The following is a 27,344-nucleotide window of genomic DNA, read 5'->3' as shown; positions in this document are numbered from 1 at the left end:
AAGCGTTCAACCTCCTTGGGGGGTGGGGGGGGGGGGGGGGGGGGGGTGGGGGGGGGTCCGACAAATGTTGATAAAAACAAAACAAGGAAAATGGATCAATCTGAGCCAAGAAACATCCCCTAATACACCTTCCAAAAAAGTAAATATATTAAGAAGAAAAATTTGAATCACAACAAGGACAATTGATCGATCTGGCGCAACCTCAGCAAACTAATTAGCCAACTTCTTTCCAAAATCGTCACTTAGAATACAAAGGCCGGCTCCTAAGTGGTCCGGAAACCCCGGAACCCCCCTCCGGATCCGCCCAGTGTGTGTGTGTGTGTGTGTGTGTGTGTGTGTGTGTGTGTGTGTGTGTGTGTGTGTGTGTGTGTGTGTGTGTGTGTGTGTGACCGATGACCGTCTCTAAATTCTAATCGTTGCGTTTGCATGGTAATAAAGTTTCAATACTGGATATGCCCATGAAAAAATATCATTTCTTGTTCATGTCATTGTGTGTGTGTGGCCAGGACCGTGACTTCTGCTTGCCTCGACGTCTTCAGAAAAGACACAAAATGCCAGCAGGCGTATGTTCTTGGAGCACTCAGTATGCCGTCATCTGCAAACAAATAAATACAAATTATTCAATTGTGTAAATAAAGAACAATCATTTTAATATTACAACAAAAAAATCATATAACTGTAGTCTTCACCAGAGACATCTACTACACTATCTTTAAATAAAACTACCGTAAAAAATTGAAATACTATAAAACTTACCCCCACTCAGATCTATTTGGGATTATTCAAGTTTCAACCATGAAACGATGCCGGTTTGGACAGATCTGCTAGTTTGCCGCTGAAACTGAAATCAAAGGCGATCTTCAGAACTATTTCTAATCTTGTATTTGTGATTAATATAAAATACTGATCTTCCCAATAGAAGCTGATGTGTATACACATGACCAGGACAAGGTATTTTGTTACAGGGCATTTACGCAGACGTCGCAGTTCAAAATATCGTTTTAGATCTGATTTTGTACAGCAGCCTGTGTGATTCAGAATCGTCTGCCCTTTTTCGGTTTAACATTTTATGGACGATTCCTATGAGACTGCTCAATCATAACTGATGACAAATTCAGAAACAGATGATGGTTTCAAGTAGGCTACAGTAATGATTCGTTAAAAATGTCAAGCCACTCGTCGATCATTCACACTCAAAGAACCCAAGCCAAATCTGCTCTGGTTCCGAGCAGCTTTTTCCAACTGAGACCCTAATTGTTACGCATCTGCCGCGAAAAGATAGACCACAAACAAGCGGCACTGTACCATGCTTTCGTTTATGTTGCTAAACAGATTAAATGTGCATTGTAAATGTGCTAACAGCAAAGAAATGCATCCTTACTTACCACAAAAATACTGGTACCACATTCATCACACTTGTGTCTTCTTACCAAAACCTATCGATATGTTTGTTTACGATATATTGGTAATTACTAACCGTTAACTATTTTTCAAAAATCTGAAATGACTTTTAAGAATCAAAGAAAGATTCGCTAAAACGGTTGACTTCAGAAAATAAGCAATATTTTTCTGAACCATGAAATAAAAATCGAAAACTCCGTTTGATCTTTTATTTTGGTAGATTGATGACAACAGCCGGAACTGAAAGTACCAGAACCAAAAATTAAGGGCATTAATCATGTAAACTAAGAAGATTGTCGTTCCTGGCGCGCACTTCACATGTCCGTCAAACAGTGTCCGAGTGAGAGAAAAAAAATTTTTTTTCGCAGTTCGACAGTATATGAGGCCCTTCTTCATATCAAAGTGTAAAGGTTGCTGAACGATGTTTTTCCTTTTTGCTTGTTTAGTTACACTTTAAAGGCTCACTCCGCCTCCCGTAAACCATGACAGCTACTGTCAGGCTTTTACACACAGTACAAACACCATTTCATTTAAACACTCACCGCTTGAGAACATCCTAGGTGCCCTCCGTAAAGAGCGAGAAATTTTCAAAGAATTTATTTTTGCGTGGTTTACCTTACCCCTGAGCCATCGTGAACCTGTGTGATCCAGTTTCCTTTTTTTCCACAATGTAGTCGTCAGTTTGTGATTTCAATGTGACTCGCTGTAAGCTTATCTGCAATAGCACATTATTATGTACCTCTGAATCTAAACGCAACAAACAGCTGCGATTCACACGAACTCTAGCGATGGCTTTTGACTGTTCAGAGGAACTAGCGATAGGCATAACCGTCGTCTGCTACGAGAACCACGACCTTGCGTGATTCTTCTTCCAGGCTTTTCTTTTTTCAAACTTTCAAAACTTCGAATTGTACTGATCTTGTCTAGATAAAAAAAAGAATTATTTTACGATTTAAGAATGTTTGTGTAACAAGCTGTCAATTTATTATTTAGATTTTAAAAGTTAGGTCTTGCGCCAAAACGCACCGTCCGATTGTCTGATCAGACAATCCGCAAAATGAATTCTTTGAAAATTGCTCGCTCTTTACATAGGGCACCTAGGATGTTCTCAAGCGGTGAGTGTTTAAACAAAAGGGTGTTTGTACTGTGTGTAAAAGCCTGAGAGTATCTGTGATGGTTTACGGAAGGCGTACTGTGCCTCTAACATTATAAAGTAGTATTACATGACAAAGTATTCTTTGGTGACAGTAATTTCACAATGCCATCAGTTGCAGACACAAATTTCCAATTAATGGCTATGTTAACATGTTTTATGATGCCGCCCTTTGAGAGATGGTTTGTTATTGCGTTCTGCACAGTCTGTTGCACAAATTAAGTCCTCATAAAAAGGAAGTAGCAAGCATGTACAGTGGAGTCCGGGTACAACGAATCTCAAGGGAGATACATTTTAGTTCGTTATATCAGTAATTCGCTGTAGAGTTTTCAACCCTAAATGGCCTTAAGACAAGTTTTCCCACTCACCTTCAAATGATCGTCCCATCGATCTTTCCTTGGAGAGTACAATCTCTGCATGTTTTCAACAGCTTCATAATATAATCCATAGAGGCATAGTTCAAATGTTTACTTTACTGTCACAATTTATTTTAGAAGTAAAATTTAAAAAGTCGTGTAAAAGCATGTACATGTACATTCTGATCAATCTCCGATTTACGGTGTCCACCAGTTCTGGTGCATGTGCTACCCTGGTCAAGTTTCCTCTCAAGACATCAAAGAGACCGCCCATAGGTTAAACTCCCCAGGTCACTGACCGGGGTGCAGGAAGTGTTTCCTCTCTCATATGAAAGGGGAACCACCTCTCATAGCTAAAACTGGGTCAATGACCCCTGGGAAGAAGGTTTGTGTCTATAAAGAAGGCCACCCAGCTATCACAATGGACCTGCCTTTGATCTCGCCTCACATGCAGATCCTTGTAGTCTTGTGACTTTTTAGAGCACAGTCATAGCTTAGCAGCTGATTGGAATAGTGAAAACACAGCGGCGGTGGCTGTTCCGTGCACCTCCCGCTGTTTGTTCAGAGTTCGCTCATCACGCGATGTGCACTTGTGTTTGTGTATTTTTGTGTATTTTTTGTCTTTGGAGACAATTATTGGCATCAGTTCGTGACTTTTAGAGACAAAACGGCTCTGGGGCGATGAAAACGTGTTTGTTATAAGAGGGGTTCGTTATGCAAATGAGTTCAAAAGGTTCGTTGTAGCCGGAAAGTAACAAGTAAGAAATAGAAGGCTGTCTGCCGGGAAATCAATGGCAGTTCGTTAAAAGCGGGATTTCGTTATACCCAGGTTCGTTATAGCTGGACTCCACTGTAAATAGATATGAATGGCACGTTTTGAAATGCCAAAGCACCATACAACAGCAATTGTGGTTCAAGATCATAAGCATTAGCACTGGTTGGATAGACATACTGCAAATATTTCATATAATCAGTAAGGGTCAACACATGTCTTCAGCATCCTCCAACTTGCCTTCTAACATAACCATTAGTCCACTGGCACATTTTTATAATTGCTACTATACCCTTTGACAGTGAATGTGTAGTTTAAAATGGAATTTATGTGGTCATCAGATTGGATGCCACAACAAATATATATGAATCATCACTAACAGTCAACAAACATCATCATCATCCTCAAACTTGCCCTCCCAGTTATACATTCACTTACTGACACTTTTTCCACAGAGCTCCACTATAGCACCATGTGATAGTGATAATGGTTTACAGTTATATTCACAGAGTCATTAGATTCTTTTTTTTTCCCTTTATTTGGTGTTTAACGTCGTTTTCAACCACGAAGGTTATATCGCGACGGGGAAAGGGGGGGAGATGGGATAGAGCCACTTGTTAATTGTTTCTTGTTCACAAAAGCACTAATAAAAAAATTGCTCCAGGGGCATGCAACGTAGTACAATATATTACCTTACTGGGAGAATGCAAGTTTCCAGTACAAAGGACTTAAAATTTCTTACATACTGCTTGACTAAAATCTTTACAAACATTGACTATATTCTATACAAGAAACACTTAACAAGGGTAAAAGGAAAAACAGAATCCGTTAGTCGCCTCTTACGACATGCTGGGGAGCATCGGGTAAATTCTTCCCCCTAACCCGCGGGGAGTAGTCATTAGATTAAATGCCAAAAACTATAAATCATCACTAACAGTCAACAAACATGTTGCCAGCTGACACATTTTCCATAGAGTGGACTACTATTATGAGTGGACTATTTGCGCTTTAATATTTTATTTATGTTCTTACGTTTTACGTTGTTTATTGTAATGCTGTATACACCACACCTGAGTTTCTCCTCGTTGAGATAATAAAGTGTTCTATGTCTATGTCTATAGCACCCTGTGATAGTGATAATGGTTTACAGTTATATTCACCGAGTCATTAGATTAAATGCCAAAAAATATAACATGCTGGAAGTATGTAATACCAGGCCCAAGCTGGTCGAGACAGCTCTATGCAACAATTCCTTTTGTCACCATCAAAAGATTTTGACGACCCGTGGGTTGGCCAACACAACTTCTGGCTTTAAATTCAATAGTATTGGCACACTCTCTTTTACAATACATCTCCGAGCTGGTGGTTTATGGCAAAAAAATAGTCATTATACTGCATGCCAAACATTTTTCATCAGTAACAGTCAACAAACATGTCATCAGCATCTTCAAACTCATCTTCAGACATGAGCGACACTTCACTACTCTTGACCGCTGCCTTTGTAGCAGCCATCACGTCTTCCATCAAAGAAGACGGGTTTTGATCATACACATCAGAGCTTGGTCCCAAACATATGAGCTGGCGTGTGGGGTTAAGCTGCGAGATCTTGTGCAAGAACTGTGCTACTGGGTCTGATGAAACACCGTCAACAGGAATAACGCTGGAAGCGTTTTCTTTAGGAGTGTCACCGATTTCCGCTTGTGGGCCCACATTGGATGCAACAATCAGAGGATCTTGTACTTCACTTTTCAGTTTCTGAGATTTGGTAGGCGAGTGACCGCTGCAAGTGACTTTCTCTTCAACAGCAGCCAAAATTTGAAGAGCTTTTTGCTGGACAGCTGTGTCATAGTCCTCCGTTCCTGTTAGCAGAGCCAATCCAAAACCGTCCTTCAACAAGCTTGCAAGCATGGAGTAGTTTTCTTCACTGTTCCTGTCACTTCTCCGCTTGCCCTGCGTTGTCACACTGCTGCGCTGTTTACCTGTGTTACTCCTCCCTGGTGCATCACCTGTGTCACCTGAACCTTTCACTTCTCCATTTCCCTCATCTCTTCTTGCACCTTGCTCTCCTGACAACAAGGGTGTCGCCATTTTCTCCCAGAATTCCAGCAGCCTGACCTTGACCTCCCAGTCAAGGTCGACCATAAACAAATTCATTGCTGAGCAGATCTTGTGCCTCTGTTGAGCAACATCTGAGTAAACAGTGGCCGGTGGATGTGCGGGGAAATGGCTGAAGAGAGCAGTCAGAAACTGAACGGCAGCACGGCGAGGGAAAGCCTCTGAATCCTCGGACAGGAGTTTTACCATCTCATCCACTAATGATGCCTGCACAATATAACAAGTCGCGTAAGGCGAAATTACTACATTTAGTCAAGCTGTGGAACTCACAGAATGAAACTGAACGTAGTCCGCCGCTAGTGCAAAAGGCAGTGAAAGTGACGAGCCTGTTTGGCGCGGTAGCGATTGCGCTGTGCTTCATAGCACGCTTTACTGTACCTCTCTTCGTTTTAACTTTCTGAGCGTGTTTTTAATCCAAACATATCATATCTATATGTTTTTGGAATCAGGAACCGACAAGGAATAAGATGAAATAGTTTTTGAAACGATTTCGGAAATTTAATTTTGATCATAATTTTTATATTTTTAATTTTCAGAGCTTGTTTTTAATCCAAATATAACATATGTATATGTTTTTGGAATCAGAAAATGACGCAGAATAAGATGAAATTGTTTTTGGATCGTTTAATAAAAAAATAATTTTAATTACAAGTTTCCGATTTTTAATGACCAAACTCACTCATCAGTTTTTAAACCACCAAGCTGAAATGCAATACCAAACCCCGGCCTTCGTCGAAAATTGCTTTGCCAAAATTTCAATCAATTTAATGGAAAAATGAGGGTGTGACAGTGCCGCCTCAACTTTTACAAAAAGCCGGATATGACGTCATCAAAGGTATTTATCGAAAAAAAGAAAAAAACGTCCGGGGATATCATACCCAGGAACTCTCATGTCAAATTTCATAACGATCGGCCCAGTAGTTTAGTCTGAATCGCTCTACACACACACACAGACAGACACACATACACACATACACCACGACCCTCGTCTCGATTCCCCCCTCTATGTTAAAACATTTAGTCAAAACTTGACTAAATGTAAAAACAAGAATGGTACCGTATTTGACGGATTACAAGACGCACCGTTTTATAAGACGCACCCCCGACATTTAAAAAAAAATTTGGGACGAGCCTTTGTATAGGCCGCGTCACTATACTAGCCGCCGTCGAAAAAAGTATAATCAGATCGTGTCGATCAATCAAAACAACCAGGCAAACGAAAGTATGGTATTTGGCGAAATCGGCTCCGAGAATAAACAAGTGAAACAAAGAAGAAAACTGAAAAAATTTGAAGAAAATTATCACACACACAATTTGTAACCAACACACACATGTAGTCTCACCCGGAATAAGCTTTTTTGGGATGATTTACGACTTTTGCGCACATTTCGAGCAGACGAAAACACAACATGGCGGCTCTCGCTCCTCCAACTATCGCGAGACACAAAAAAACGAAATCTCGCGCGCGCGAGATCCTGATACATCGATCGGTGTTTCTCTGTACGCTTATCTTGTCACGACGACTTTTTGACAAACGAAGATTCGCGAAAGAAAGAGAAAAGCGCCGAGTCTTGAGTAGAGAGCTAATAAAGTACCGGTAATCGCTAATCAAGCGAAATGAAAATCCGCGGCGACTTCCATTAGGTGAATGCTATTCAAGTTTAGGTAACGTTTTAACCGCATCTTTTTATAAGCCGCAATGCGATTTTTTTTTTTAAAAAGTCGCGGCTTGTAGTCCGTCAAATACGGTAAGTTATCGGAACATTTATTACATGAAACAAGAAGAGCAAACGCTCGATCGAGTCACTTTCGCAGTTCTGAATATTATATGAGGCATCAGATGGACAGGAAGAAATTGCTATTCACAACACAATGAGTCACGTTCACATAAAATTTGAGCCCGGTCACTTTTATAGTTTCCGAGAAAAGCCCAACGTTAAGTTGTGTGTTGCCGAACAGAAAAGGCTAGTTATCTCCCTTGTTTTTCTGATAACGTTCGTAAAAGGCTACAGATGTAAATACTTTTGATGTAAAGAATAATCCTACAAAGTTTCAATCACATCCGATGAACTTTGTCAAAGATATAAAATGTCTAATTTTTCCTTTGACGCTGACCTGTGACCTTGAAAAAGGTCAAAGGTCAACGAAACCATCGTTAAAGTGTAGAGGTCATTGGAGGTCACGACTAAACAAAATATGAGCCCGATCGCTTTGATAGTTTCCGAGAAAAGTCCAACGTTAAGGTGGTGTCTACGGACGGCCGGCCGGACGGCCGGACAGACTAACACTGACCGATTACATAGAGTCACTTTTTCTCAAGTGACTCAAAAATAAACATTCCTTTTGTGAAAGCTGTTGTCTGATAGCCTTACATGACAAAGTCACTTTCACTCAAAAACAATGTTGTCTCTAACAATTACCTTGCTAGAAAACATGTCTTTTTTGCTTAGTAGGTGAACATCATGCATTGCAACCAATGAGAAAAAATACGTCAAAGAATAAGACAAACCAAATTAACAGATGAATGGAAAAAAATACCCTTTAAGACTGTAGTACAACCAACTTCAACAAGAAAGCAAAGAACATGCATGCATGCCCGCACACACACACACACACATGCACACCACACTAACCTCAGTGACATTGCAGTCCTGCAGAAAAGCAGCCCACCAGTTAGGCAGCATGATCAGTCTGGTTGCCATGGTAATAACACTGGCACGAGGATAACTCTCCCCATCCTTTAGGCAACTCCAAGCGTCACGCAGCAGATGACGCTCCAATGCCAGACGAAGAAACCATGCATCTGTTCACACGGTGAACACACACGGTGAACACACACGGTGAACACACAAGCAACATTTTGAAATGCATGAAATACAGCGGTACATGTACTTGCTATGTGAGGACACCTCCCTTGAAAGGACACCTTTTGTTGTCCAAATTGTCTATTAATTTCATCAAAATATACCACCCACAATGTGGGAACAATTTCGGCTGGTCTCAAGGGTGTCCTTTCATGGAAGGTACCACTGTCCAAATGAGAGGTACCACTGTCCAAATGAGAGGTACCACTGTCCAAATGAGAGGTATCACTGTCCAAATGAGAGGTATCACTGTCCAAATGAGAGGTACCACTGTCCAAAGGAGAGGTATCACTGTCCAAATGAGAGGTACCACTGTCCAAATGAGAGGTATCACTGTCCAAATGAGAGGTATCACTGTCCAAATGAGAGGTACCACTGTCCAAATGAGAGGTATCACTGCTTGTTAGGGAGTAGTGGTATCTGTCACTGGCAAAACTCCCCAAGGGGAATTAAGAGACCAATGTGGGTTTTTTATGAAAAGGATGTCTCGTTAAAATTTAAAGACAAAGGAAAGGAGAAGTGTCCAGACCTGCCAAAATTAACCCTTGTGAAGCTTCCAGTGTAGCAATTTAGATTTTTTTTAAATTTCCAGCGTAGCAAATGGTGTTTAAGTGTAGAAATTTTTAACATGTATTCCCACACCCGCATTTATGCTATCTTGCACAAGAATAGACATTTTAAATAAAGTTTCATTAAAATGCAGGTACATAAAACGCCAATAAGAGAGTATATAGCTATTCTGATGGACACGTGGCAGAATTCGGGGGCTGTGATTGGATGGTCTTTTCCGATCATCAAAGCATAATGCTACGGAAGTCGGCCATTTTTGCCAATATCCAAAAGTATATTGGCAATAACAAAGACGCATGGTTCCGGTTTACCCATCTGTACCACACGATGTTTCATCATACACTGACAACTTGAAATTCTTCTCGGGAATGTTTTTCAGCTTTACAAATGTTGATAGCATACCCTTTTCTGCTAACTTCCCGATGAAATAGAACTAAACCAATTATGGTCTGTCCCTAAACACCACAAAATGCCCAAAGTCAAAAGATGTAGTACAAACAGGGGAGTAAAACGGAACAGCAGTTTTTGTGTGCCTGTGTGAGCTCAGCCGTTGCCGACTGACACAAACTTTCGCATTCGGCTTTTCTTATCTCGTAACTCCACACTAAATACCCCACTACTCCTCTGAAGTATTGATGTACAGCCCATGGCACTAACATTCATATTGTCGTTTATAACTGAGGTTGAAAAATTCGCTTCATGACGAGACAAGTATAAATGCCATTCACCCAAACTGAAAACTTCGCTGCAGTCTGCTCGCGTTGTACGGATTAGCTGTTCTCTTCTCCTCCCCTTGTTGCATCCTAGTTCTTCAGTTGTTTCTAGTTTTCCGTTGATGTTGTGTTTTGGTCTTCTTCATAAGTAGTCTTGTTCAAAATTAAAAAATCTTAAACTTCTTTTTGTTGTATACGCATGAACTAATAAAAAGCTGTTTAACAGCTGTGTTGTCAAATCGAGTTTTTTTCCAAAGTCAGTGTGGTGCCTGCGCAAAACTAATGCGCATAAGAAACGACGTCTGCTATCAAAACCTGAACCCCCCGCGGGTTAGGGGGAGTCCCATATTGGTTGGGACTAGAAAGAATTTACCCGATGCTACCCAGCATGTCGTAAGAGGCAACTAACGGTTCTGTTTCTTCTCTTCTTTTGTCTTATTTCTGCCTTACCAGTCCTTTCATCTATATTTCCTTCCAAGAAAACTCTCCCTACTATTCCCTGCAGTTTTCCAATTCTTTTCTTGTTGTCTTATTTCTACCTGGCTGGATCCATCACCTTTATTTCACTTACTAAAAGTCTTCTTTTCCACATCCTTATTTCTCTGCACCCCGCATGTCGTATGAGGCGACTAACGGATTCTGTTTCTCCTTTTACCCTTGTTAAGTGGTTCTTGTATAGAATATAGTCAATGTTTGTAAAGATTTTAGTCAAGCAGTATGAAAGAAATGTTTAGTCCTTTGTACTGGAAACTTGCATTCTCCCAGTAAGGTCATATATTGTACTACGTTGCAAGTATGTATGTATGTATGTATGTATGTATGTATGTATGTATGTAGGTATGTATGTAGGTATGTATGCATGTGTGTTGGTGTGTCAGTGTGTCAAGTGTGCAAGTAAAAAGGGTATTGTAGTTGTACATATATTACTTTAGATATTTTTTTGTTATCATGGGTTTTATAAATTTTCTTCTCTTCTTCTTTTATAATTATTAATTAATGACCTATATGTGCTGATGACCAATTTAATTTCCTTTGTTGGATCAATAAAATGTTATGAGTTATGAGTTATGAGTTATGAAGCCCCTGGAGCAATTTTTTGATTAGTGCTTTTGTGAACAAGAAACACTTAACAAGTGGCTCTATCCCATCTCCTTTCCCCTATCCCATCTCCCCCCTTTCCCTCGTCGCGATATAACCTTCGTGGTTGAAAACGACGTTAAACACCAAATAAAGAAAGAAAGATCAAAACCTGAGATCAACGCATCGACGCAAAAACTGTCATTTTGTAAGTTTGGAACAACAAATGAAGGTCAGAACAGCTATATAATCGCTATTGTATTTTCAGCGTAGCAATAGGGTCCGATATTTAGACTCGAACAAGTATAATGCGACTCGTCTTCGACTCATCGGCATTATACTTGTCTCGTCTAAATATCGGACCCTATTGCTACGCTGAAAACACAATAGCTGTTAATGCACAGTGCCACTTTTCAGTGTAGACAATGTTTTACAACTCATTTTGTGACTGCTACTCGGTATAAAAAGCAGAAATAAGTACCAGGACTCACTAAGAGAAAGAAATGTTGCATGCTTGGGAATATTTGTTTAAGTGTCGCACCTTAGCAATTGCTTTTAAAACGAAGGATGCTACGCTGAAAGCGTATCAGTTGGCAGCTCTGAGTGTCCTTAATAAGGGAGGTCTCCTCTTAGCAGAATGTCCTTACACAACAAGCTTTCACGGCGGGGAACTGAACCGTGTACAGCCAAGCGCCAGTAACAAAAACGACACAAAACTTTAAATGCTCACACAGAAAAGAAACCTAACAAAACATTTTCCACTGGTAGCAACCATCAGACGCTGTTCACTTAGGTAAATTTAGTAAATGAAATGTTTCTTGAAAATTCTACATTCCGGAGGGCTGAACGGGTAGTAAGTAAGTTGAACATTCTCCACCAAGGCTTCAAGGAAACCCAAAGGCATCTACAATCAACACAATCTCACACCATCAAAGAGCATAACTCACCAGGCACAGTGCAGATCAGACTGCGAACAAACTCCAGAGTCGTGTCCCTGATGTCCCACTGCATGGCCACCAGGCGGCGCTCTAGCAGTTCTAATGTCTGACCCATGACCTCTCGCATCTCATCACTCTCAACAGAACTGCAACGCGCTGTCTGCTTGCGAAGGATGTTGAGAAATGCTGAACACGTCTGACTGTACAGCTGTGAAAAACCCCAAAGATGTTGTGTCATTATTAGTACAGGTACCATGTTTCATCTTGCTTCTAACTATAGCCACTATAAGCTAATTTGATACCAAGAGGTCCTGCCACTTACATACATATACATGTATTAATTTAAACACTCATAACATAAATGGCACATGCACACATGGCTTCTAAAGTTCTTTCTAGCATGTATAAGCAGTTTAATCCTGGCGCACAACAGAGCCAGAAACAGATAACATCACACACAATCAGGCAGCCATATGAATATAAACAGGACAGCCACACAGAACAAAACAACACACTCACCCTGCTTTCCACCATTGGACGCTTCATGATTTGCAGGAAGCTCTTCAGTGCTGCTGAACACTCAACCAAACTGAGCTCTGCAAGAAAGATAACAGCTTACCAATATTTGTTACTCAATAAATTAAACAGTCAAATCAAAAAAATGAAAATAAAAATTCAGTACAGAATGAATCCAGATCCAATAGCAAGCCTGATTCATATTCACCATGTTTGACCAAAATTGAACACAAGCGAACAAACTCCACCACCATATTAATCATACATGTACTAATAAACTTTCCAACTTTAGGTACTCGTAAATTATATAAATCAGGCAATCCATTCAAGGAAGAAAGAGTTTTAAGGAAATTAATAACACTGTGGGTCCAGGGGGACGCGTAGGTCCCCTGGCAGGGTCTAATGGCAGATCCACTGGTGGGGGTCTTGGGGCAATGGCCCCAGAAGCAGAAGCATTTTGCCCTTGTTAATATGAATTTAACCCCCTCTTGTGAAAGATAATTGTGCATGTAAAAAAAAAACTGTTTCGTTCCTCTCACATGCCTTCAAGTTTTTGTGTGTACCGTAAAAGTCGACCTATAAGCCGCGACTTTTTTTTCCTAAATGGACCCCTGCGGCTTATAAGGCGGTGCGGCTTATGAATGACTTTTTCTGAATCAGTGGCGTGTATCCGACTTCGCTCAGTGACCTAGTTTCCGGAAGTTGGATCGCCGCTGTGTAATGGCCTTGAATCAGCTGTGTTTACCTCAATTCACTCACTCACCTTCTTTCCGGAAGTTTGAAGCATGACAATAACTTACACTCACACAGTAATGGGTTGGCATACACCGGTTTTGATCGATCACTTCGCATTGCTACTACAGAGAACAGCAACACGCACATCTCCTAAAACAAAGCAACGTACAACCACGATGCCGAAAACACGGAGGCAGGCCTATGATGCAGCCTACAAACTTGCAGCCATAGACTTGGCTGTTGAAAAAGGCAATCGCGCTGCTGCTCAACAAATCGGCGTCAATGAAAGCATGATTAGGTGTTGGCGAAAGCAACGAGGCGAACTTGTGAAATGCAAGAAATCCACAAAAGCATTCCGTGGTTGCAAGGCACGCTGGCCACAATTAGAAAACGAAATGGAGGACTGGGTCAACACACAACGTGAGGATGGTCGCGGTGTTTCAACTGTTCAGCTTCGTCTGAAAGCACGCACCATTGCAACACGTCTGAAGATAGACGACTTCAAAGGCGGTCAATCTTGGTGTTGCCGATTTTTGAGGCGCAAAGGTCTGTCACTGCGTGCACGTACAACTTTGTGCCAACAGCTGCCGCCAGACTTCCAGGAGAAAATGATGTCATTTCGAAACTACGCACAAGAGCAGGTAGCTGAGAATCTGATTGGCCCACAGAACATCATAAATATGGATGAGGTTCCTTTGACCTTCCATTGACACGCACAGTAAACAAAAAGGGCGAGTCTTCTGTGGCACTGAAAACAACGGGACATGAAAAAACACACTTCACCTGTGTTTTGTCGTGCACGGCTTCGGGTGAAAAGCTTCCGCCGATGGTGATTTTCAAGCGAATCACAATGCCGAAAGAAAAGTTTCCGAAGGGGATCGTCGTGCAGGTTAACAAGAAGGGGTGGATGGATGAGAAGATGATGGACACCTGGCTGACAGAATGCTATGGGAAAAGGCCAGGGGGTTTCTTCCGTCGCACTAAAGCTCTGTTAGTCATGGACAGCATGCGTGCACACATCACTGAGAAGGTCAAAAAGTCAGTCACTGCCACCAACTCCATCATCGCTATCATCCCGGGTGGCACAACAAAGTACCTGCAACCCCTCGATATCAGTGTGAACCGGCCCTTCAAAGTGGTGATGAGGGATGAGTGGGAGAGGTGGATGGTGGATGGCGAGAAATCATTCACAAAGACTGGCCGCATGCGTAGAGCAACCTTTGCAGATGTGTGCCAGTGGGTCCTGAAAGCTTGGGATGCTGTCAAAAAGTCAACGATCATCAACGGCTTCAGAAAGGCTGAGATCATCACTGGAGCAGACGACGCGACAGACAACACGACAGCCACTGACAGTGGGGCCGAGAGTGACACTTCCGGTGACTCTGTGCCAGAAGCCATTCTGAACTTGTTCATCTCCGACACTGAGGAGTCCGACTTCAGCGGATTTTCAGCATCAGATGTTGAGTGATTTACAGAACTAACTACAGGTGCTGTGTGCAGGACGAGAGGACAGTTTGATAGTCCAGAGTTCTGTGAATCACTCAACATCTGATGCTGAAAGTAAAGTGCAAAACTGACAAGTTAGCCGGTTCGTTTTTGTGTGTGTGTGGTTTTTTTTCGTTGACTTTCGATGTTTCTTGACTTGAACTTTGCTTCTAGGCGCGGCTTGTATGCCGGAGCGGCTTGTGTATGGATTTTTCTGATTTTTTTTTAAAAATCGGGGGGGTGCGGTTTTTAAAAAAAATTTGTTTGCTTTTTTCTGTTCTTTTTTTAAATCCACGAAATTGCTGAAATTGTGATTGCCTGATAAATCCTCATGTGCACATTTTTTCTCCATCAGAACACAGATTACCTAGACTGTCATCTTGCTGCAGCTGATGCAGCAAGGAGTTGAGAAGTCTCTGGTTGCCCATGACAACAGCTCCTATTCCTTCCAGCCATGTCGACAGAAGCGAGGACCAATCTTCACTGTCCCGTGATGTGCTTGCGCTCTGCAGAAGCCGTATAAGGCCATCGCAATTGTTCGTCTGCAACACAGAGAACACTTTGAATCTGAGAACCTTTCAATGTTCAAATGATGCAAATAAGCTCAAAGATTGATCAATTAAACATGGGAAAGAAGAAAATTTGAATCTGGTTTGGACACAGCAGCATTTATAAACCTGAACAAAGAAGAGTGTTTTGTCAGTATTTCCAAGATGACAGCACCCATCCTTGCCATGTTCATGCCCGATTCTTTCTTTCTTTATTTGGTGTTTAACGTCGTTTTCAACCGTTCAAGGTTATATCGCGACGGGGAAAGGGGGGAGATGGGATAGAGCCACTTGTTAATTGTTTCTTGTTCACAAAAGCACCAATCAAAAAATTGCTCCAGGGGCTTGCAACGTAGTACAATAGATGACCTTACTGGGAGAATGCAAGTTTCCAGTACAAAGGACTTAACATTTCTTACATACTGCTTGACTAAAATCTTTACAAGCATTGACTATATTCTATACAAGAAACACTTAACAAGGGTAAAAGGAGAAACAGAATCCGTTAGTCGCCTCTTACGACATGCTGGGGAGCATCGGGTAAATTCTTCCCCCTAACCCGTGGGGGGTTCATGCCCGATTGCAGCATATGCAAATGTAAGATTTCATATGTAATTTGCATCAGGCACTCTAAGTCAAACCCATTTAACCTAGTGAATGTGGCGCATTAAGAATGACAATCGAATATCTAACGATTTTTCCCCCTATAAAACTCCCCATTCTGTGGTGACCAAATGTCTATTATAACCATTTCTGGTTGGTCCTTTGATTGGTGGTTATAGACAGGTTCAATTGTACCACAACTAGAAAGCATTGCATATATATGTAAAAAGTCCCCTCCTCTCATGGAAAAAAAGACAAAAATATCACAACTCCCCTTGAAAACAAAGGTCTAAGAAGCAAACCACACGCGAACCCCTACCCCCAAATCTATGCACACACCTTTACTTTTCTTTCTAATAGGTCTGAGAATGGGCAAGGCTTACCTGTGTCAGTGAATGCAGGATGGAGGAGATCAGTTTGCTGAATCTCTGCTTGTCTTGTAACGCCGTGGTAACCAGAGGGGCCAGCGCCGTTAGCTCTTTATTCTGGATTTGTTGACCAAACAGGATATCGTGTGGCATCTGGTAAAACTTCTTCAGTGTGGACAACGCCTCAGAGGTTGCGCTGGTCTGACTGAAAACAATGCAGTTATATTCTGCTTTAATTGTATACACTCTGGGAAAACGACTTGCAGCATTGGGAGTTACATGGAATCAACTCCAAATAATTATTTTTGAGAGTTTAAAAAGATGCGGTCTGAATGGACCATCCAGAGCCACGGCAAATTGACACAAGGTTCTGAGTAATTATTCAAACATGGGAACAGGAGCAACTTCAAGAGATGCCCATTACAAAGTGTTACTGCACAGACCAGAACCAGGATTTTTAGCTTTAAAAAGCGATACACTGTTGAGTATACAGTGGAACCCCTCTCTAGCGACCTTGAAAATGTTGACAAAAATCGGTCCTTATGGAGGGGGGTCCTTACAGAGGGAGGGGGCGGGGTCAGGGGGCCACAAAGAAAGTCACCTCAGATTTTCTTAAAAAAAGAAAACAGAGAAGTTTGAGTTGCTGACAACCGTTTCCTCAAGCAAACTGCTTCGATTTCATGTTTGACATTGTCGATGGTGTCCACCAGTTCTGGTGCATGTTTCAATGCAAAAAAAGTTACCGTATTTGACGGATTACAAGCCGCACCGTTTTATAAGCCGCACCCCCCGACTTTAAAAAAAAAATTGGGACAAGCCACGTATAGGCCGCGTCACTATATTAGCCGCCGTCGAAAAAAATATAATCAGATCGTGTCAATCAATCAAAACGACCAGGCAAATGAAAGTACGGTATTTGGCGAAATCGGCTCCGAGAATAAACAAGTGAAACAAAGAAGAAAAGTGAAAAAGTTTGAAGAAAAATATCACACACACAATTTGTAACCAACACACACATGTAGTCCCGCCCGAAATAAGCTTTTTTGGGATGATTTACGACTTTTGCGCACATTTCGAGCAGACAAAAACACAACATGGCGGCTCTCGCTCCTCCAACTATCGCGAGACACAAAAAAAATAAATCTCGTGCGCGCGAGATCCTGATACATCCGGTGTTTCTCTGTACGCTATCTTATCTAGACGACTTGTTGACAAACGAAGATTCGCGAAAAAGAGAGAAAAGCGCCGAGTCTTGAGTAGAGAGCTAATAAAGTACCGGTAATCGCTAATCGAGCGAAATAAAAAAAAACCGGCGACTTCCATTAGGTGAATGCTATTCAACTGGTTATAACCGGTTTGTCAGTGATGCGCTACGCTGACTGAGAGTCTTGGCTTTGTCTCACCACAGGCGGAGGTATCGTTCACTGGACCACCACTATCATAGTAAGACTACTATCTATATATATATACGACGTGTGTCTGTGTGTGTGTGTGTTCGCGATGCACGGCCAAAGTTCTCGATGGATTTGCTTCAAATTTGGTGGGCATATTCAGGTAGACCCCGGACACAACCTGGTCGATGAGAATTTTCAACACGTGCTCTCAGCGCGCAGCGCTGAACCGATTTTGGTTTTTCTGTTCATTTTTCCAGATCCATTCCCAGTAACTCTTCCTTATCTTCTCCAGTGTTTTGCGTTTATCTCCCTTCCTTCGTGTGGCGTCAATCCATATTCCCGTTACTACGTTACTATTTTTAGAATGTCACTGCACTGTCCAGAACGCTTTCCTTGCACCTGTAAGTTGTCCTCACTGTAAAAGTGCAAAGGTCGAATCAATTTATAGCCACGCGAAAAATACACTGTCATCTATCTCTATATATTTATAGATATAGATATACATCTTGTGATTTATCGGGACAGTGACTATCTTGTTCATACTACAGAGTGTTGTCATGACTTGACCTCTGATCATGTGACTATTCTATGCCGTCTTGATGTTCCAAAGCAGAACGCTGTTCCTCAAGTAAAGTCAGTGCGTTCCATTCGTGCTATTGACAAGTCTGATTTTTCACATGATTTAGCTAGCATCGTTGTTGATGATCTGTCTGTCTCTGACTTGAACAAAAACCTTAGGATAGTCTTAGACAAGCACGCTCCTGTGCAACAGCGGAAGGTGCGCCAGCGTCCGCCTACCCCTTGGTATAACTCCGTTGCTCCGGAGCTTCAACAGTTGAAACGTGAGCGGCGTCAAGCTGAGCGACGCTGGGCATCTTCCAAGCTGACTGTACATAAGCAGATTTATGACGCCACCAAGCAGAAAGTCATAGATTTTGTTGATGCCGCCAAGACCACTTTTTATTCATCCAAGGTCGCAGCATCCTCATCTTGTAAAGAGTTGTTTAACACTGTCACCACCATGCTTGGTAAAGCAAAACAGGTCATCCTTCCAACTGTACATGACATGTCTAAACTGCCAGATGTTTTTTCTAAGTATTTTCATGAAAAGATTTTGACCATCCGCAACAGCTTCGCCCAGCATAGCGACTCAGACCGCTCTCCCATTTTTGTTGGAAATTCGTTCTCTGTTTTCACCCCAGTCTCTGAAGATTTTGTTCGTAAACTCATTGTGAAGTCTGCCAAAACGTCCTGTGACCTCAACCCCCTCCCCACCCCCCTCCTCTGTGATCACTTAGACATCCTTCTACCCACCATCACTAGAATACTGAACGAGTCCCTTTCCACTGGCACCGTCCCCTCAGATTTCAAAAAAGCTGTCATTAAACCCCTTCTGAAGAAAAGCTCCCTCGACCCCAACGTACTTAAGAACTACAGGCCCATCTCAAACCTTCCCTTTCTTTCTAAAATCCTAGAGAAGATAGTCCTAGACCAGCTCTCCTCCCACCTCTCTGCCAACAACCTCCTCACTCCGCACCAGTCAGCCTACCGCACGGACCATAGCACAGAGACCGCAGTCCTTAGTATCCTCAACAACATTTTGACTTCCTTAGACGATAACAAAATTTCCCTGCTCCTCCTGTTAGACCTTTCGGCCGCTTTCGATACAATTGATCATGAAATCCTGCTGTCCCGCCTTGAGCACACTTTCGGCATCCAAAATTCAGTTCTAAATTGGTTCAGATCCTATCTCTCAGACAGAACAAATTTTGTAATTGTAAACGACGTCCCATCCCAGGAAACCTCCCTCCTTTTTGGCGTTCCCCAGGGCTCTGTGCTCGGGCCCGTGCTGTTCATCATGTACACCTCCCCTCTGACTGACCTCATCGACAGACATTCCGTTTCCCACGAAATGTTTGCTGACGACACTCAGCTTCAGAACTCAGCGACTCCCTCAGAATACGCCCAGATGACCACCTCCCTTCAGTCTTGCATTGCTGACGTTGAACTCTGGATGTCCACTAACAAGCTTAGACTTAACTGTGACAAAACAGAACCCATTCGTTTCACCAAATCCTCCCTCTCCTCCTCTCTCTCTCTCCCTCCTTCTATCACTTTGGGCAGCAGCACTATTGAATTCTCAGACTCCGTCCGTGATCTTGGCATCTTTCTTGATAGCGATCTCTCCATGAAACACCATGTTATGAAAGTCTGTCAGTCCGCTTACATCGAGCTTAAGAGAATAGGTTCTATCCGCCCATACCTTACCGAAGATGCCACCAAGACCCTTGTTTCCTCCTACATTCTTTCTCGATTAGACTACGGAAATTCTGTTCTCATTGGCTGTCCTCAGTCTGTCATCCATCCTTTGCAGCGCGTTCAAAATTCTGCAGCCCGGCTTGTCTGCAAAGCCCCTCGGTCCCAGTCCTCTTCCCCCTTGCTAAAGAAACTTCATTGGCTCCCTGTAGAGCTGAGAATCCAATATAAGTGCTGCTGTATCTGCTACAAAATAATATCTGGCTCAGCCCCATCCTACCTGTCTGACCTGTTCACACTCTATACACCCTCACGATCCCTCCGCTCCTCTGTAGACACTAGAATATTCCGTCTATCTTCTTTTAGTCGCAAACAGCACGGCCAGAGAGCCTTCTCCCACTCTGCTGCCGTTGCGTGGAACTCTCTCCCTTACTCTATCCGACACTGCCAAACATTCTGTTCCTTCAAATCAAACCTTAAAACACACTTCTTCACCCAGTATTTCGATTAATTTCATTTCAACATGGTGCATTTTTGAATCAGGTGTTTGAATGTTTGAATGTTTTGCCTGTGTTAGTATGCTTGCAGATTGTATTGATGTAGTGTTTGAGTTTCGTTGTTCACTTGTGTGCTGAATGCTGCTGCACATGCTTTTGCTTTGCTTTGTATGTATTATGTATGTTTGTCATTGTAAAGCGCTTTGAGAATGTAAAGCGCTCTATAAATCTCCCATATTATTATTATTATTATTATATATATACGGCTTCTCTGTGTGTGTGTGTGTGTGTGTGTGTGTGTGTGGGCAACACCTGTGGATTGTAGAGTTCTGTTTGTGATGTGGTCTGGCGGCTTTGGTGTGTTTGTATGTTTGGGCCTTCCTTTGAGAAACCATAACAGTTATTATAGGGCTTAGAAATAAGCTCTAAAATTCTCAATCCCGTTTGAGTGGACTTTGCCTTCAAAGGTGATTGTGGTGTTTCGGCACTCGGTTACATTTGACGTCGTCGACAGGGATGGGACTCGACATGAAATGTTCAGGCCACTGAATCATTTTCGTGCTGTTCCCATTCCACCAACCTGGGAGGGACCTAAGCTTGGCGGGTCCATGGTTCGGAACTTTGGGGACAAAGTTCATTCAAAGGGGGTCGAGTGTGACAGGGAGACTACCGTCGCCCTTCACAGCAGACTCTGCAGAGTTGTTCGCCTTAGAAGTTGTGAGCTATTTATAGCTAGCTCGCCAGGCAACACCTGTGGATTGTAGAGTTCTGTTTGTGATGGGGTCTGGCGGCTTTTGTCTCTCTGTATGTTCTTGCCTTCCTTTGAGTGGGCACAAACTGGTGGATGAAAATGTTCACACGTGCTCTAAGACGGCGAACCGCCACGCTGTCTGTCTCTGTCTCGCGATTCACCCGGCAAAGCCGGGTATTCCTCTAGTATAATATATATCCCATGACCTCCCTTCTTTGTCTCTGTAAATGTACTCTAGGTATATTTCTTGTATTTCCATTGTACTCTTGTCAAATCCATGATGTAACTATTGCACTCTTCTAACACATAATATAGTGGATAAATAAGGGTGCACGAAATACATCATAGCTGGCTCTACTTTTTGTCGTCTTTGACATTCCAAAAGCAAATGTACCTGTAAGACCGGATGTGCAAGGGGTCACCACGCTTTTGAGAACATGCGCGAGAGTCGTTCAGTGCTATAGCTTAGTTTTGGTCTCGTCTTGCCGAGACTATCATCACAGCATCATAGATTTCATGAAGTCTGTCATCCATCGCGTCATATTATGGGGACGTAATCTGTTATGTTTCCTTCTATTCGCAGTTCTGTTTCTCTCTTGTGATCAAAATGACAAGCCGTATGTGTTTGAGTGTGTGTGCTCGTGCTCTCAACTAAAACAGAAGTCAAACTAGCAATCGTCAAAAACCCAGTCCGTTCGAGAAGCAATGTTATGCTCATGTGAAGTTACAGTGTACCTGGTACACACGTTCTTATCGGTACATCATCGACTACGACTGTTCTCTGGACAAGCTGTTCGATGCAATTTGTGAGTTTTTCTAGCTCTTCTGTGGTGCAGTAGACCCTCATAGACGATGAAGGTGTCCAAGATCTCAAATCCGTGTAAGAGGCTTTCAGCTGACGGTGACAACCAAGCCACCATTATGCACCGACTTGACATAGATCAACAGACGTGCCTTTAGAATAATGTATGTGCAGAGGTGCATCTGAACAGACAACTAAAGCTTGATGTTTCCGTCACACGATGTCTTTTTGGATCTTCATGGGATATACAGTTTACAACACTCGTGATTTTGTATATGGCTTGTATTTCAGTCAAGACCCAGAGGCTCGTGAGTCCCTTGATATTCATCCGCTGGGTCTTGACTGAAATACAAGCCATATAAAAAAACACTTGTGTTGTAACCTCTATATATACCACTATCATAGTAGTCTTACTATCATAGTGGTGGTCCAGTGAACGATACCTCCGCCTGTGGTCTGACAAAGTCGTTACACAAGCTGTTAGGTCGGTCCTTAGACGTTAGAGCGGGGTGGTCGCTACACTGGTGACAACTATATAAGGAAACACATCGGTTAAAAAAAAAAGGGTCGTTGTGGCGGGGTAGTCGTTAGAGAGGGGGGTCTTTGTGAGGGGTTCCACTGGTACATTATTCGTTTTTAGGCAGGCTAGCCTTTTGAGCTTGGAAGAAGTATTGCTCAATAACATTGCTGAGTAAAATTCAAATACATCTAAAGTGGCAGTCTTCAACTACTGAATCCCTGCCATGTTGTGTATATCACAAGGCAATGCAATTCAGTGACAGGAAACTCTCTTTATGCAGAAACAATAGCTCAATATCCCGATTCTGACCATGATAAAATATGTGGAATACACTATTGAGATACAAACCTGCAGTTGATAAATGTAGCAGCCACAGTAATTTCCCTTTCAATCTCACCCTCAGACACAAGTTTTAGCAGTGGGAATACTATCTCTTTGGCCAAGAACTTCTCCTGAGCGTCTTTGTCCCTTCAAGGTGCAAAAGAGAAGAAACTTTGATAAGTTACATGCTGGTGCTACTTTGCGTATTCACAAAAAAACCCAGTTAAACAACTAGTACGCATGCATCTTTGAATGTACCTGAGTGTGATTCTGTATGTGTGTGCTTGTGCTTGTATGTGTGTGTATGTACATGTGGTCTATGTGCATGCTATCTTACTAACATGACAAAACTACTTCAGTCAGAAACAGAACAAGAAGCAACAGGTACCAAAATGACTTCATTCACACTCAAACAAATCCGACAGACACACAAAGATAGAAGCTATATCATGCATGCAATAAAGTGCAACCCCACTTCCAAGACCCTTGCCCCCCTCCCTATCTTAAACATGCTTTCACAGATGGTCTGTTCATTTCCTCTGCATTTAAAATCCCAGACCTGTTTACCAAATTTGAACAGTTGGTGTACGTGTATTTTCCACAGAGACTTAGTGTATTTTCAAACTATTGAGTGTATTTTCTTACCACAGACCTGTTTACCCTTAAATTGACCCATGAGGAAGATTTGAAGGAAAATGAGGAAGATTTTCCACTTCATGAGGAAGATTTTTTTTAAAGCCACAAACTCGCTCTAAAGCAATAAAACACACTCTTTTTTTCATAATTTGCTGTGTGCAAAGAAATGATAAACTTAATTCTACATTACATGATAGCGTCATTGTATATATTTGAGATGTAGTTTTCGGAGAAAGCAAATAGAAAGAAAAAAGTGAACGAAAGAGGGCTGCTGATCAATCCAAATCGTTCAACAAAGTTCGGGCATTGAAGAAATAAGTAAGTAAAACTCAGGAACGCAAAATGAACTTGCAAGTTGCTGGATCATTGATCCATTGCAGAAATGATAGTCCGGATACTTCTTTGAGTAATCTTCTTTCCACTTCTGATAATAGATTCTCTTCTTCTTTGCCCCACACACACTATCGCGCTCTTCATCGTCAGTTTTGTGTCGGTGTTGTTCCTTTCTTTTTGGAGGCATTTTGCAAAAGGACAACAACAGGCAATACGTGTAACCGAAGTCCCGGAAGAAGACACCGTTTTAACCGGAAATGGACGAAAGACGTCTTAATACTGAGAAAACTATCACGACTTTTTACCAAAAACATCACAAATATTTTTTTCTCAAAATCGCGCCAAATTGCGGAAGACTTCAAGCAGTGCGCGGACAAGCGGAAAAACGATCTTAAATCCGTAAAACTTCCGCCCATTCCGAAAGAGTAAACAGGTCTGTTACCAGGTAGAGGAGCTTCTTAATCATGTGACCGACGTAAAACTGTTAGAAGTGAAATTCCAATACAACGTCCGTTGCACTGATGATTAAACTGTAAGAATATGACATTGGAAATCGTCATATTTTCTTATCAACCAGCGTATTTATCGTATTCTTGGAAACTTGGCGTACAAAATACGGCGAAATCGTATGAGTAAACAGGTCTGAAATCCCCTTCACTTGTTAGAACTGTTCTTCTCACATTTGGTTGTGGCCCTAAAAGAGGGGTATCACTGTATCCCAACTTACATAAACCCAGTAAGCTTGGCAGTACTCTGCAGTGAAGAAAAGCGAATCTTCTCCGAGGGATGCTGCAGAGCTAGGCGAGCAAGGGAAGCAACAAACCCCTCTTCTCCACACTTCCACTTGCAAAACCTTTCACCGTCACACAGCAGTGAAATGATCTGCCCAACAGACTGGTGAAAAGTGCTGACGTGAGTTGACACGATCATCTGATCAAGCAAATTTGCACTCCCTTTTGCCATTACTGCTAATGCGTCAGAAAGGAACTGCATTGTTTTAACAACAGTCGGTGAAGTTGGAGAAGAGGGGGTGGATGTTGGGGCACTGGACTCCAAGCTTTTTGTGACGCTTGCGACCACAAGGATTTCTGCTGCTTTTAGAAGAAAGACACTTTGTGCTGTTTCCAGCGTTGAGAGTGCCGTCTGCATGTGAACTGAAATGATTCAAGAACAGGAACAAGTAATAATAGTGTCGCAAAATGTTAATATAAATAATTTAAAATACATGTATATCTCTCAGCAAATTACCAGCTGCCGAGTTTGTTGCCACAACTTTCATAAATATAAGAAATTACGGCATATATGTAGCACCATCCCTGAAATAATAGTTATGCAATTTACACACACACAAAAACTGACACAATAAACTACCATTTCACAATGTTAAAACAAGAGATTCTTACTCACCATGACAAAGACAATACAGCTGTCAAATTTGCACCTTTCAGGGCTTCTTGAGGACTAACAAATACCTCAGAAAAGCAAAACAAAGAGCAAAAGAAAAGCAAATAGAATGGCTGAGAAGGAAACAGAAAATGAATGAGAGAGGGAATCATTTGCATTTCTGATACATGCATTTATAAATATTATGATATTCCACTCACTGCTGTTTTTTTCAAGCCATTCAAGTCCCATAGGATAGCCCACCACACTGGCCAAACTGTTGAAGTAGGCAGCTCCCACTGATGTGTCCTCCATCACTGCGCTTGACTGAACAGAGTTGTACACAGACATCACCCTTTGCCGCTGCTCCACCGGCAGTGTTGCCATAGACACCAGAGGTGCTGCCATCCCCAGTGCCAGGACCAGCACTGATGCATTCAGATTGTTGACGTCCTTAGCAACTGCATCCAAAAAGCTGAACAGGCCAGCGCTGTTTGCATCATCTGGTGATGTAACTGAAATTTTTTGCAAAGAGCTTGAGGTTTAATGTCAGTTTATATCATTTTGAGTGTGTATACTATATATTTTGTGTTTATATGTTGTGTGTGTGTCCACGTGTGTGTGTGTGTGTGTGTGTGTGTGTGTGTGAGTGTGTGTGTGTGTGCATGCATGTAAAAGCTTTACAGAAATGCCCATGGTTACAAAATCCTGTTCTATGTATGCCTTCATTGTAAATCAATAACCTCAGCATTTGCACTGCCAATGTATTGATTTGATTGGGAACGCAGCGGAAGAAGAAGAAGATTTATCACACTGACATGTACTTTAATCATTGACATTGTTTTAACATTCATGTGAAAGCACCATAAAAACAACACAAAGGAAGATAAAGAGGCAGAAGAACAAAAAACGACAGCAAAATAAAAGAACAGGAACTCTGAGTCTGAACAAATTCAAATACTAACAGAAGCAACAATAACAACAAGAACTACAACAAAAGAAAGAAAAAAACAAGCAACACATATGCAGGACAAATGATACTGACTCAGGCATATGATCTTATCCAGCAGACGATGTAGGATTGTGTCATCATGCGGTAACCCTCGCATACCACACAACGCGTCTAGAGTGCCGGGCAGCATTGACAAAAACCTGTCCTTTTCTCCCGCCATGTCCATCTGTACATTGACACACACAATTAATCACTGACACAGAACATTCTCCATATTCTAATGTGATTTTGGCAATTTGAATTTATCTCCATTGAAGCTCTTCGGAATGATTGTTGAGAGACTGTCCTAAGTGTGTGTGTGTACTTGCTTGTGTGCGCGTGTGTGTGTGTATGTGTGTTTGTGTTTATGCATGTGTACAGGCAGACAGACAAATAGATTGACAGACAGTCAGCCGTTTGTGTCACTAGATACATACATAGCCTATCTATTTGTTGCCAATGAAAAGGAAGAAAACCTCGAAGTGTGTCACTAGTCAGCGGCGCTACAATGTATTACGAACAGACACGACTTCGACAACCCATTAATCTTATAGATCTACATGTCGAATTTCAAATACTTACAGTTTTTGTTTTGATGCAAAATATAAAATGTCATCTCAAGAGCAACGAAAGTGCATGCACATTTCTGCGCTAACTTTCATCTGCGACCACAAGTAGATCTTTTGAACTGGAAACCACAAACGGCAGCTGTCGGGCGCAAAGTAAGAATCCGGGGCAGAGTTGGAATAATCGGGATTTCCCGAAACCTCATTTGATTTCCAACAAAGCGCCGCATTTCCGGAAACGAGCTGCCTCGTTCTAGAAATGGCAACCCTTCGACTGGCACAAAAAAGTATAGCCTTTTCACAGGTCATGAATAAGGTATATGAAAAAGCACCTTAAATATTTTTTTTTTTTTTAATATTTTTTTTTTTTTTTTTTTTTTTTAAATCCACGTGCACAAGACAAAAACTTTCATACTGGGGGAAGAGTACTCGGGTCCAGCGCCAGCGTTTTTTATACAAGATACAAGATACAAGAAGTTTTATTGTCCTCATCAATACAAGGAAATTTGGCGTGTGTGTGGCAAGACATGATACACTGATACATAGACATTTACAAAACACAACTGAAGTTCAATATCAGCACACCCTTACGCAACATACCCACTACTTCAGACACACAGGCTACAAATGATGTGCCCCTCGGACGTACGCAACCCACAATTCACCCAGTCATACACTGA

At 41.9% G+C, this 27,344-nt stretch overlaps 1 protein-coding gene across 2 annotated transcripts; it reads right to left on the bottom strand.

Moving 5' to 3' along the window:
- Nucleotides 1-81: 81 nt before the first annotated feature.
- LOC138958833 (BRCA1-associated ATM activator 1-like) lies at nucleotides 82-26,978 on the bottom strand. Of its 2 annotated transcripts, XR_011453523.1 has the most exons (12): nucleotides 26,681-26,978; nucleotides 26,153-26,285; nucleotides 25,329-25,622; nucleotides 24,452-24,878; nucleotides 22,783-22,902; nucleotides 16,230-16,419; nucleotides 15,063-15,237; nucleotides 12,479-12,555; nucleotides 11,969-12,167; nucleotides 8,431-8,600; nucleotides 757-6,004; nucleotides 503-595 (listed from the first exon to the last, which is right to left on the bottom strand). XR_011453523.1 is itself a non-coding variant. In XM_070330135.1 (11 exons), exons 2-11 carry the CDS (start codon nucleotides 26,283-26,285, stop codon nucleotides 5,096-5,098), a joined length of 2,694 nt encoding a protein of 897 aa, XP_070186236.1. In that variant the 5' UTR covers nucleotides 26,681-26,978; the 3' UTR covers nucleotides 82-5,095. The 2 variants fall into 2 exon arrangements, 1 of the variants encoding a protein (XP_070186236.1); XM_070330135.1 differs by having other exon boundaries at nucleotides 82-6,004.
- Nucleotides 26,979-27,344: the final 366 nt, after the last annotated feature.

The sequence above is a fragment of the Littorina saxatilis genome, linkage group LG2 (assembly GCF_037325665.1).
Source record: "Littorina saxatilis isolate snail1 linkage group LG2, US_GU_Lsax_2.0, whole genome shotgun sequence".
NCBI lineage: Eukaryota > Metazoa > Mollusca > Gastropoda > Littorinimorpha > Littorinidae > Littorina > Littorina saxatilis.
This window is presented reverse-complemented; position numbering and strand designations above follow the sequence as displayed.

Excerpts from the sequence above, each read along its gene's own strand:
- LOC138958833 (XM_070330135.1), bottom strand. The coding sequence starts at position 26,285 with ATGGACATGGCGGGAGAAAAGGACAGGTTTTTGTCAATGCTGCCCGGC. Across the intron at positions 24,879-25,328 it reads ATGGCTTGAAAAAAACAGCA|TTCACATGCAGACGGCACTC; the intron begins GTGAGTGGAATA and ends GAATCATTTCAG. Across the intron at positions 12,168-12,478 it reads GTCCAATGGTGGAAAGCAGG|CTGTACAGTCAGACGTGTTC; the intron begins GTGAGTGTGTTG and ends GGTTTTTCACAG.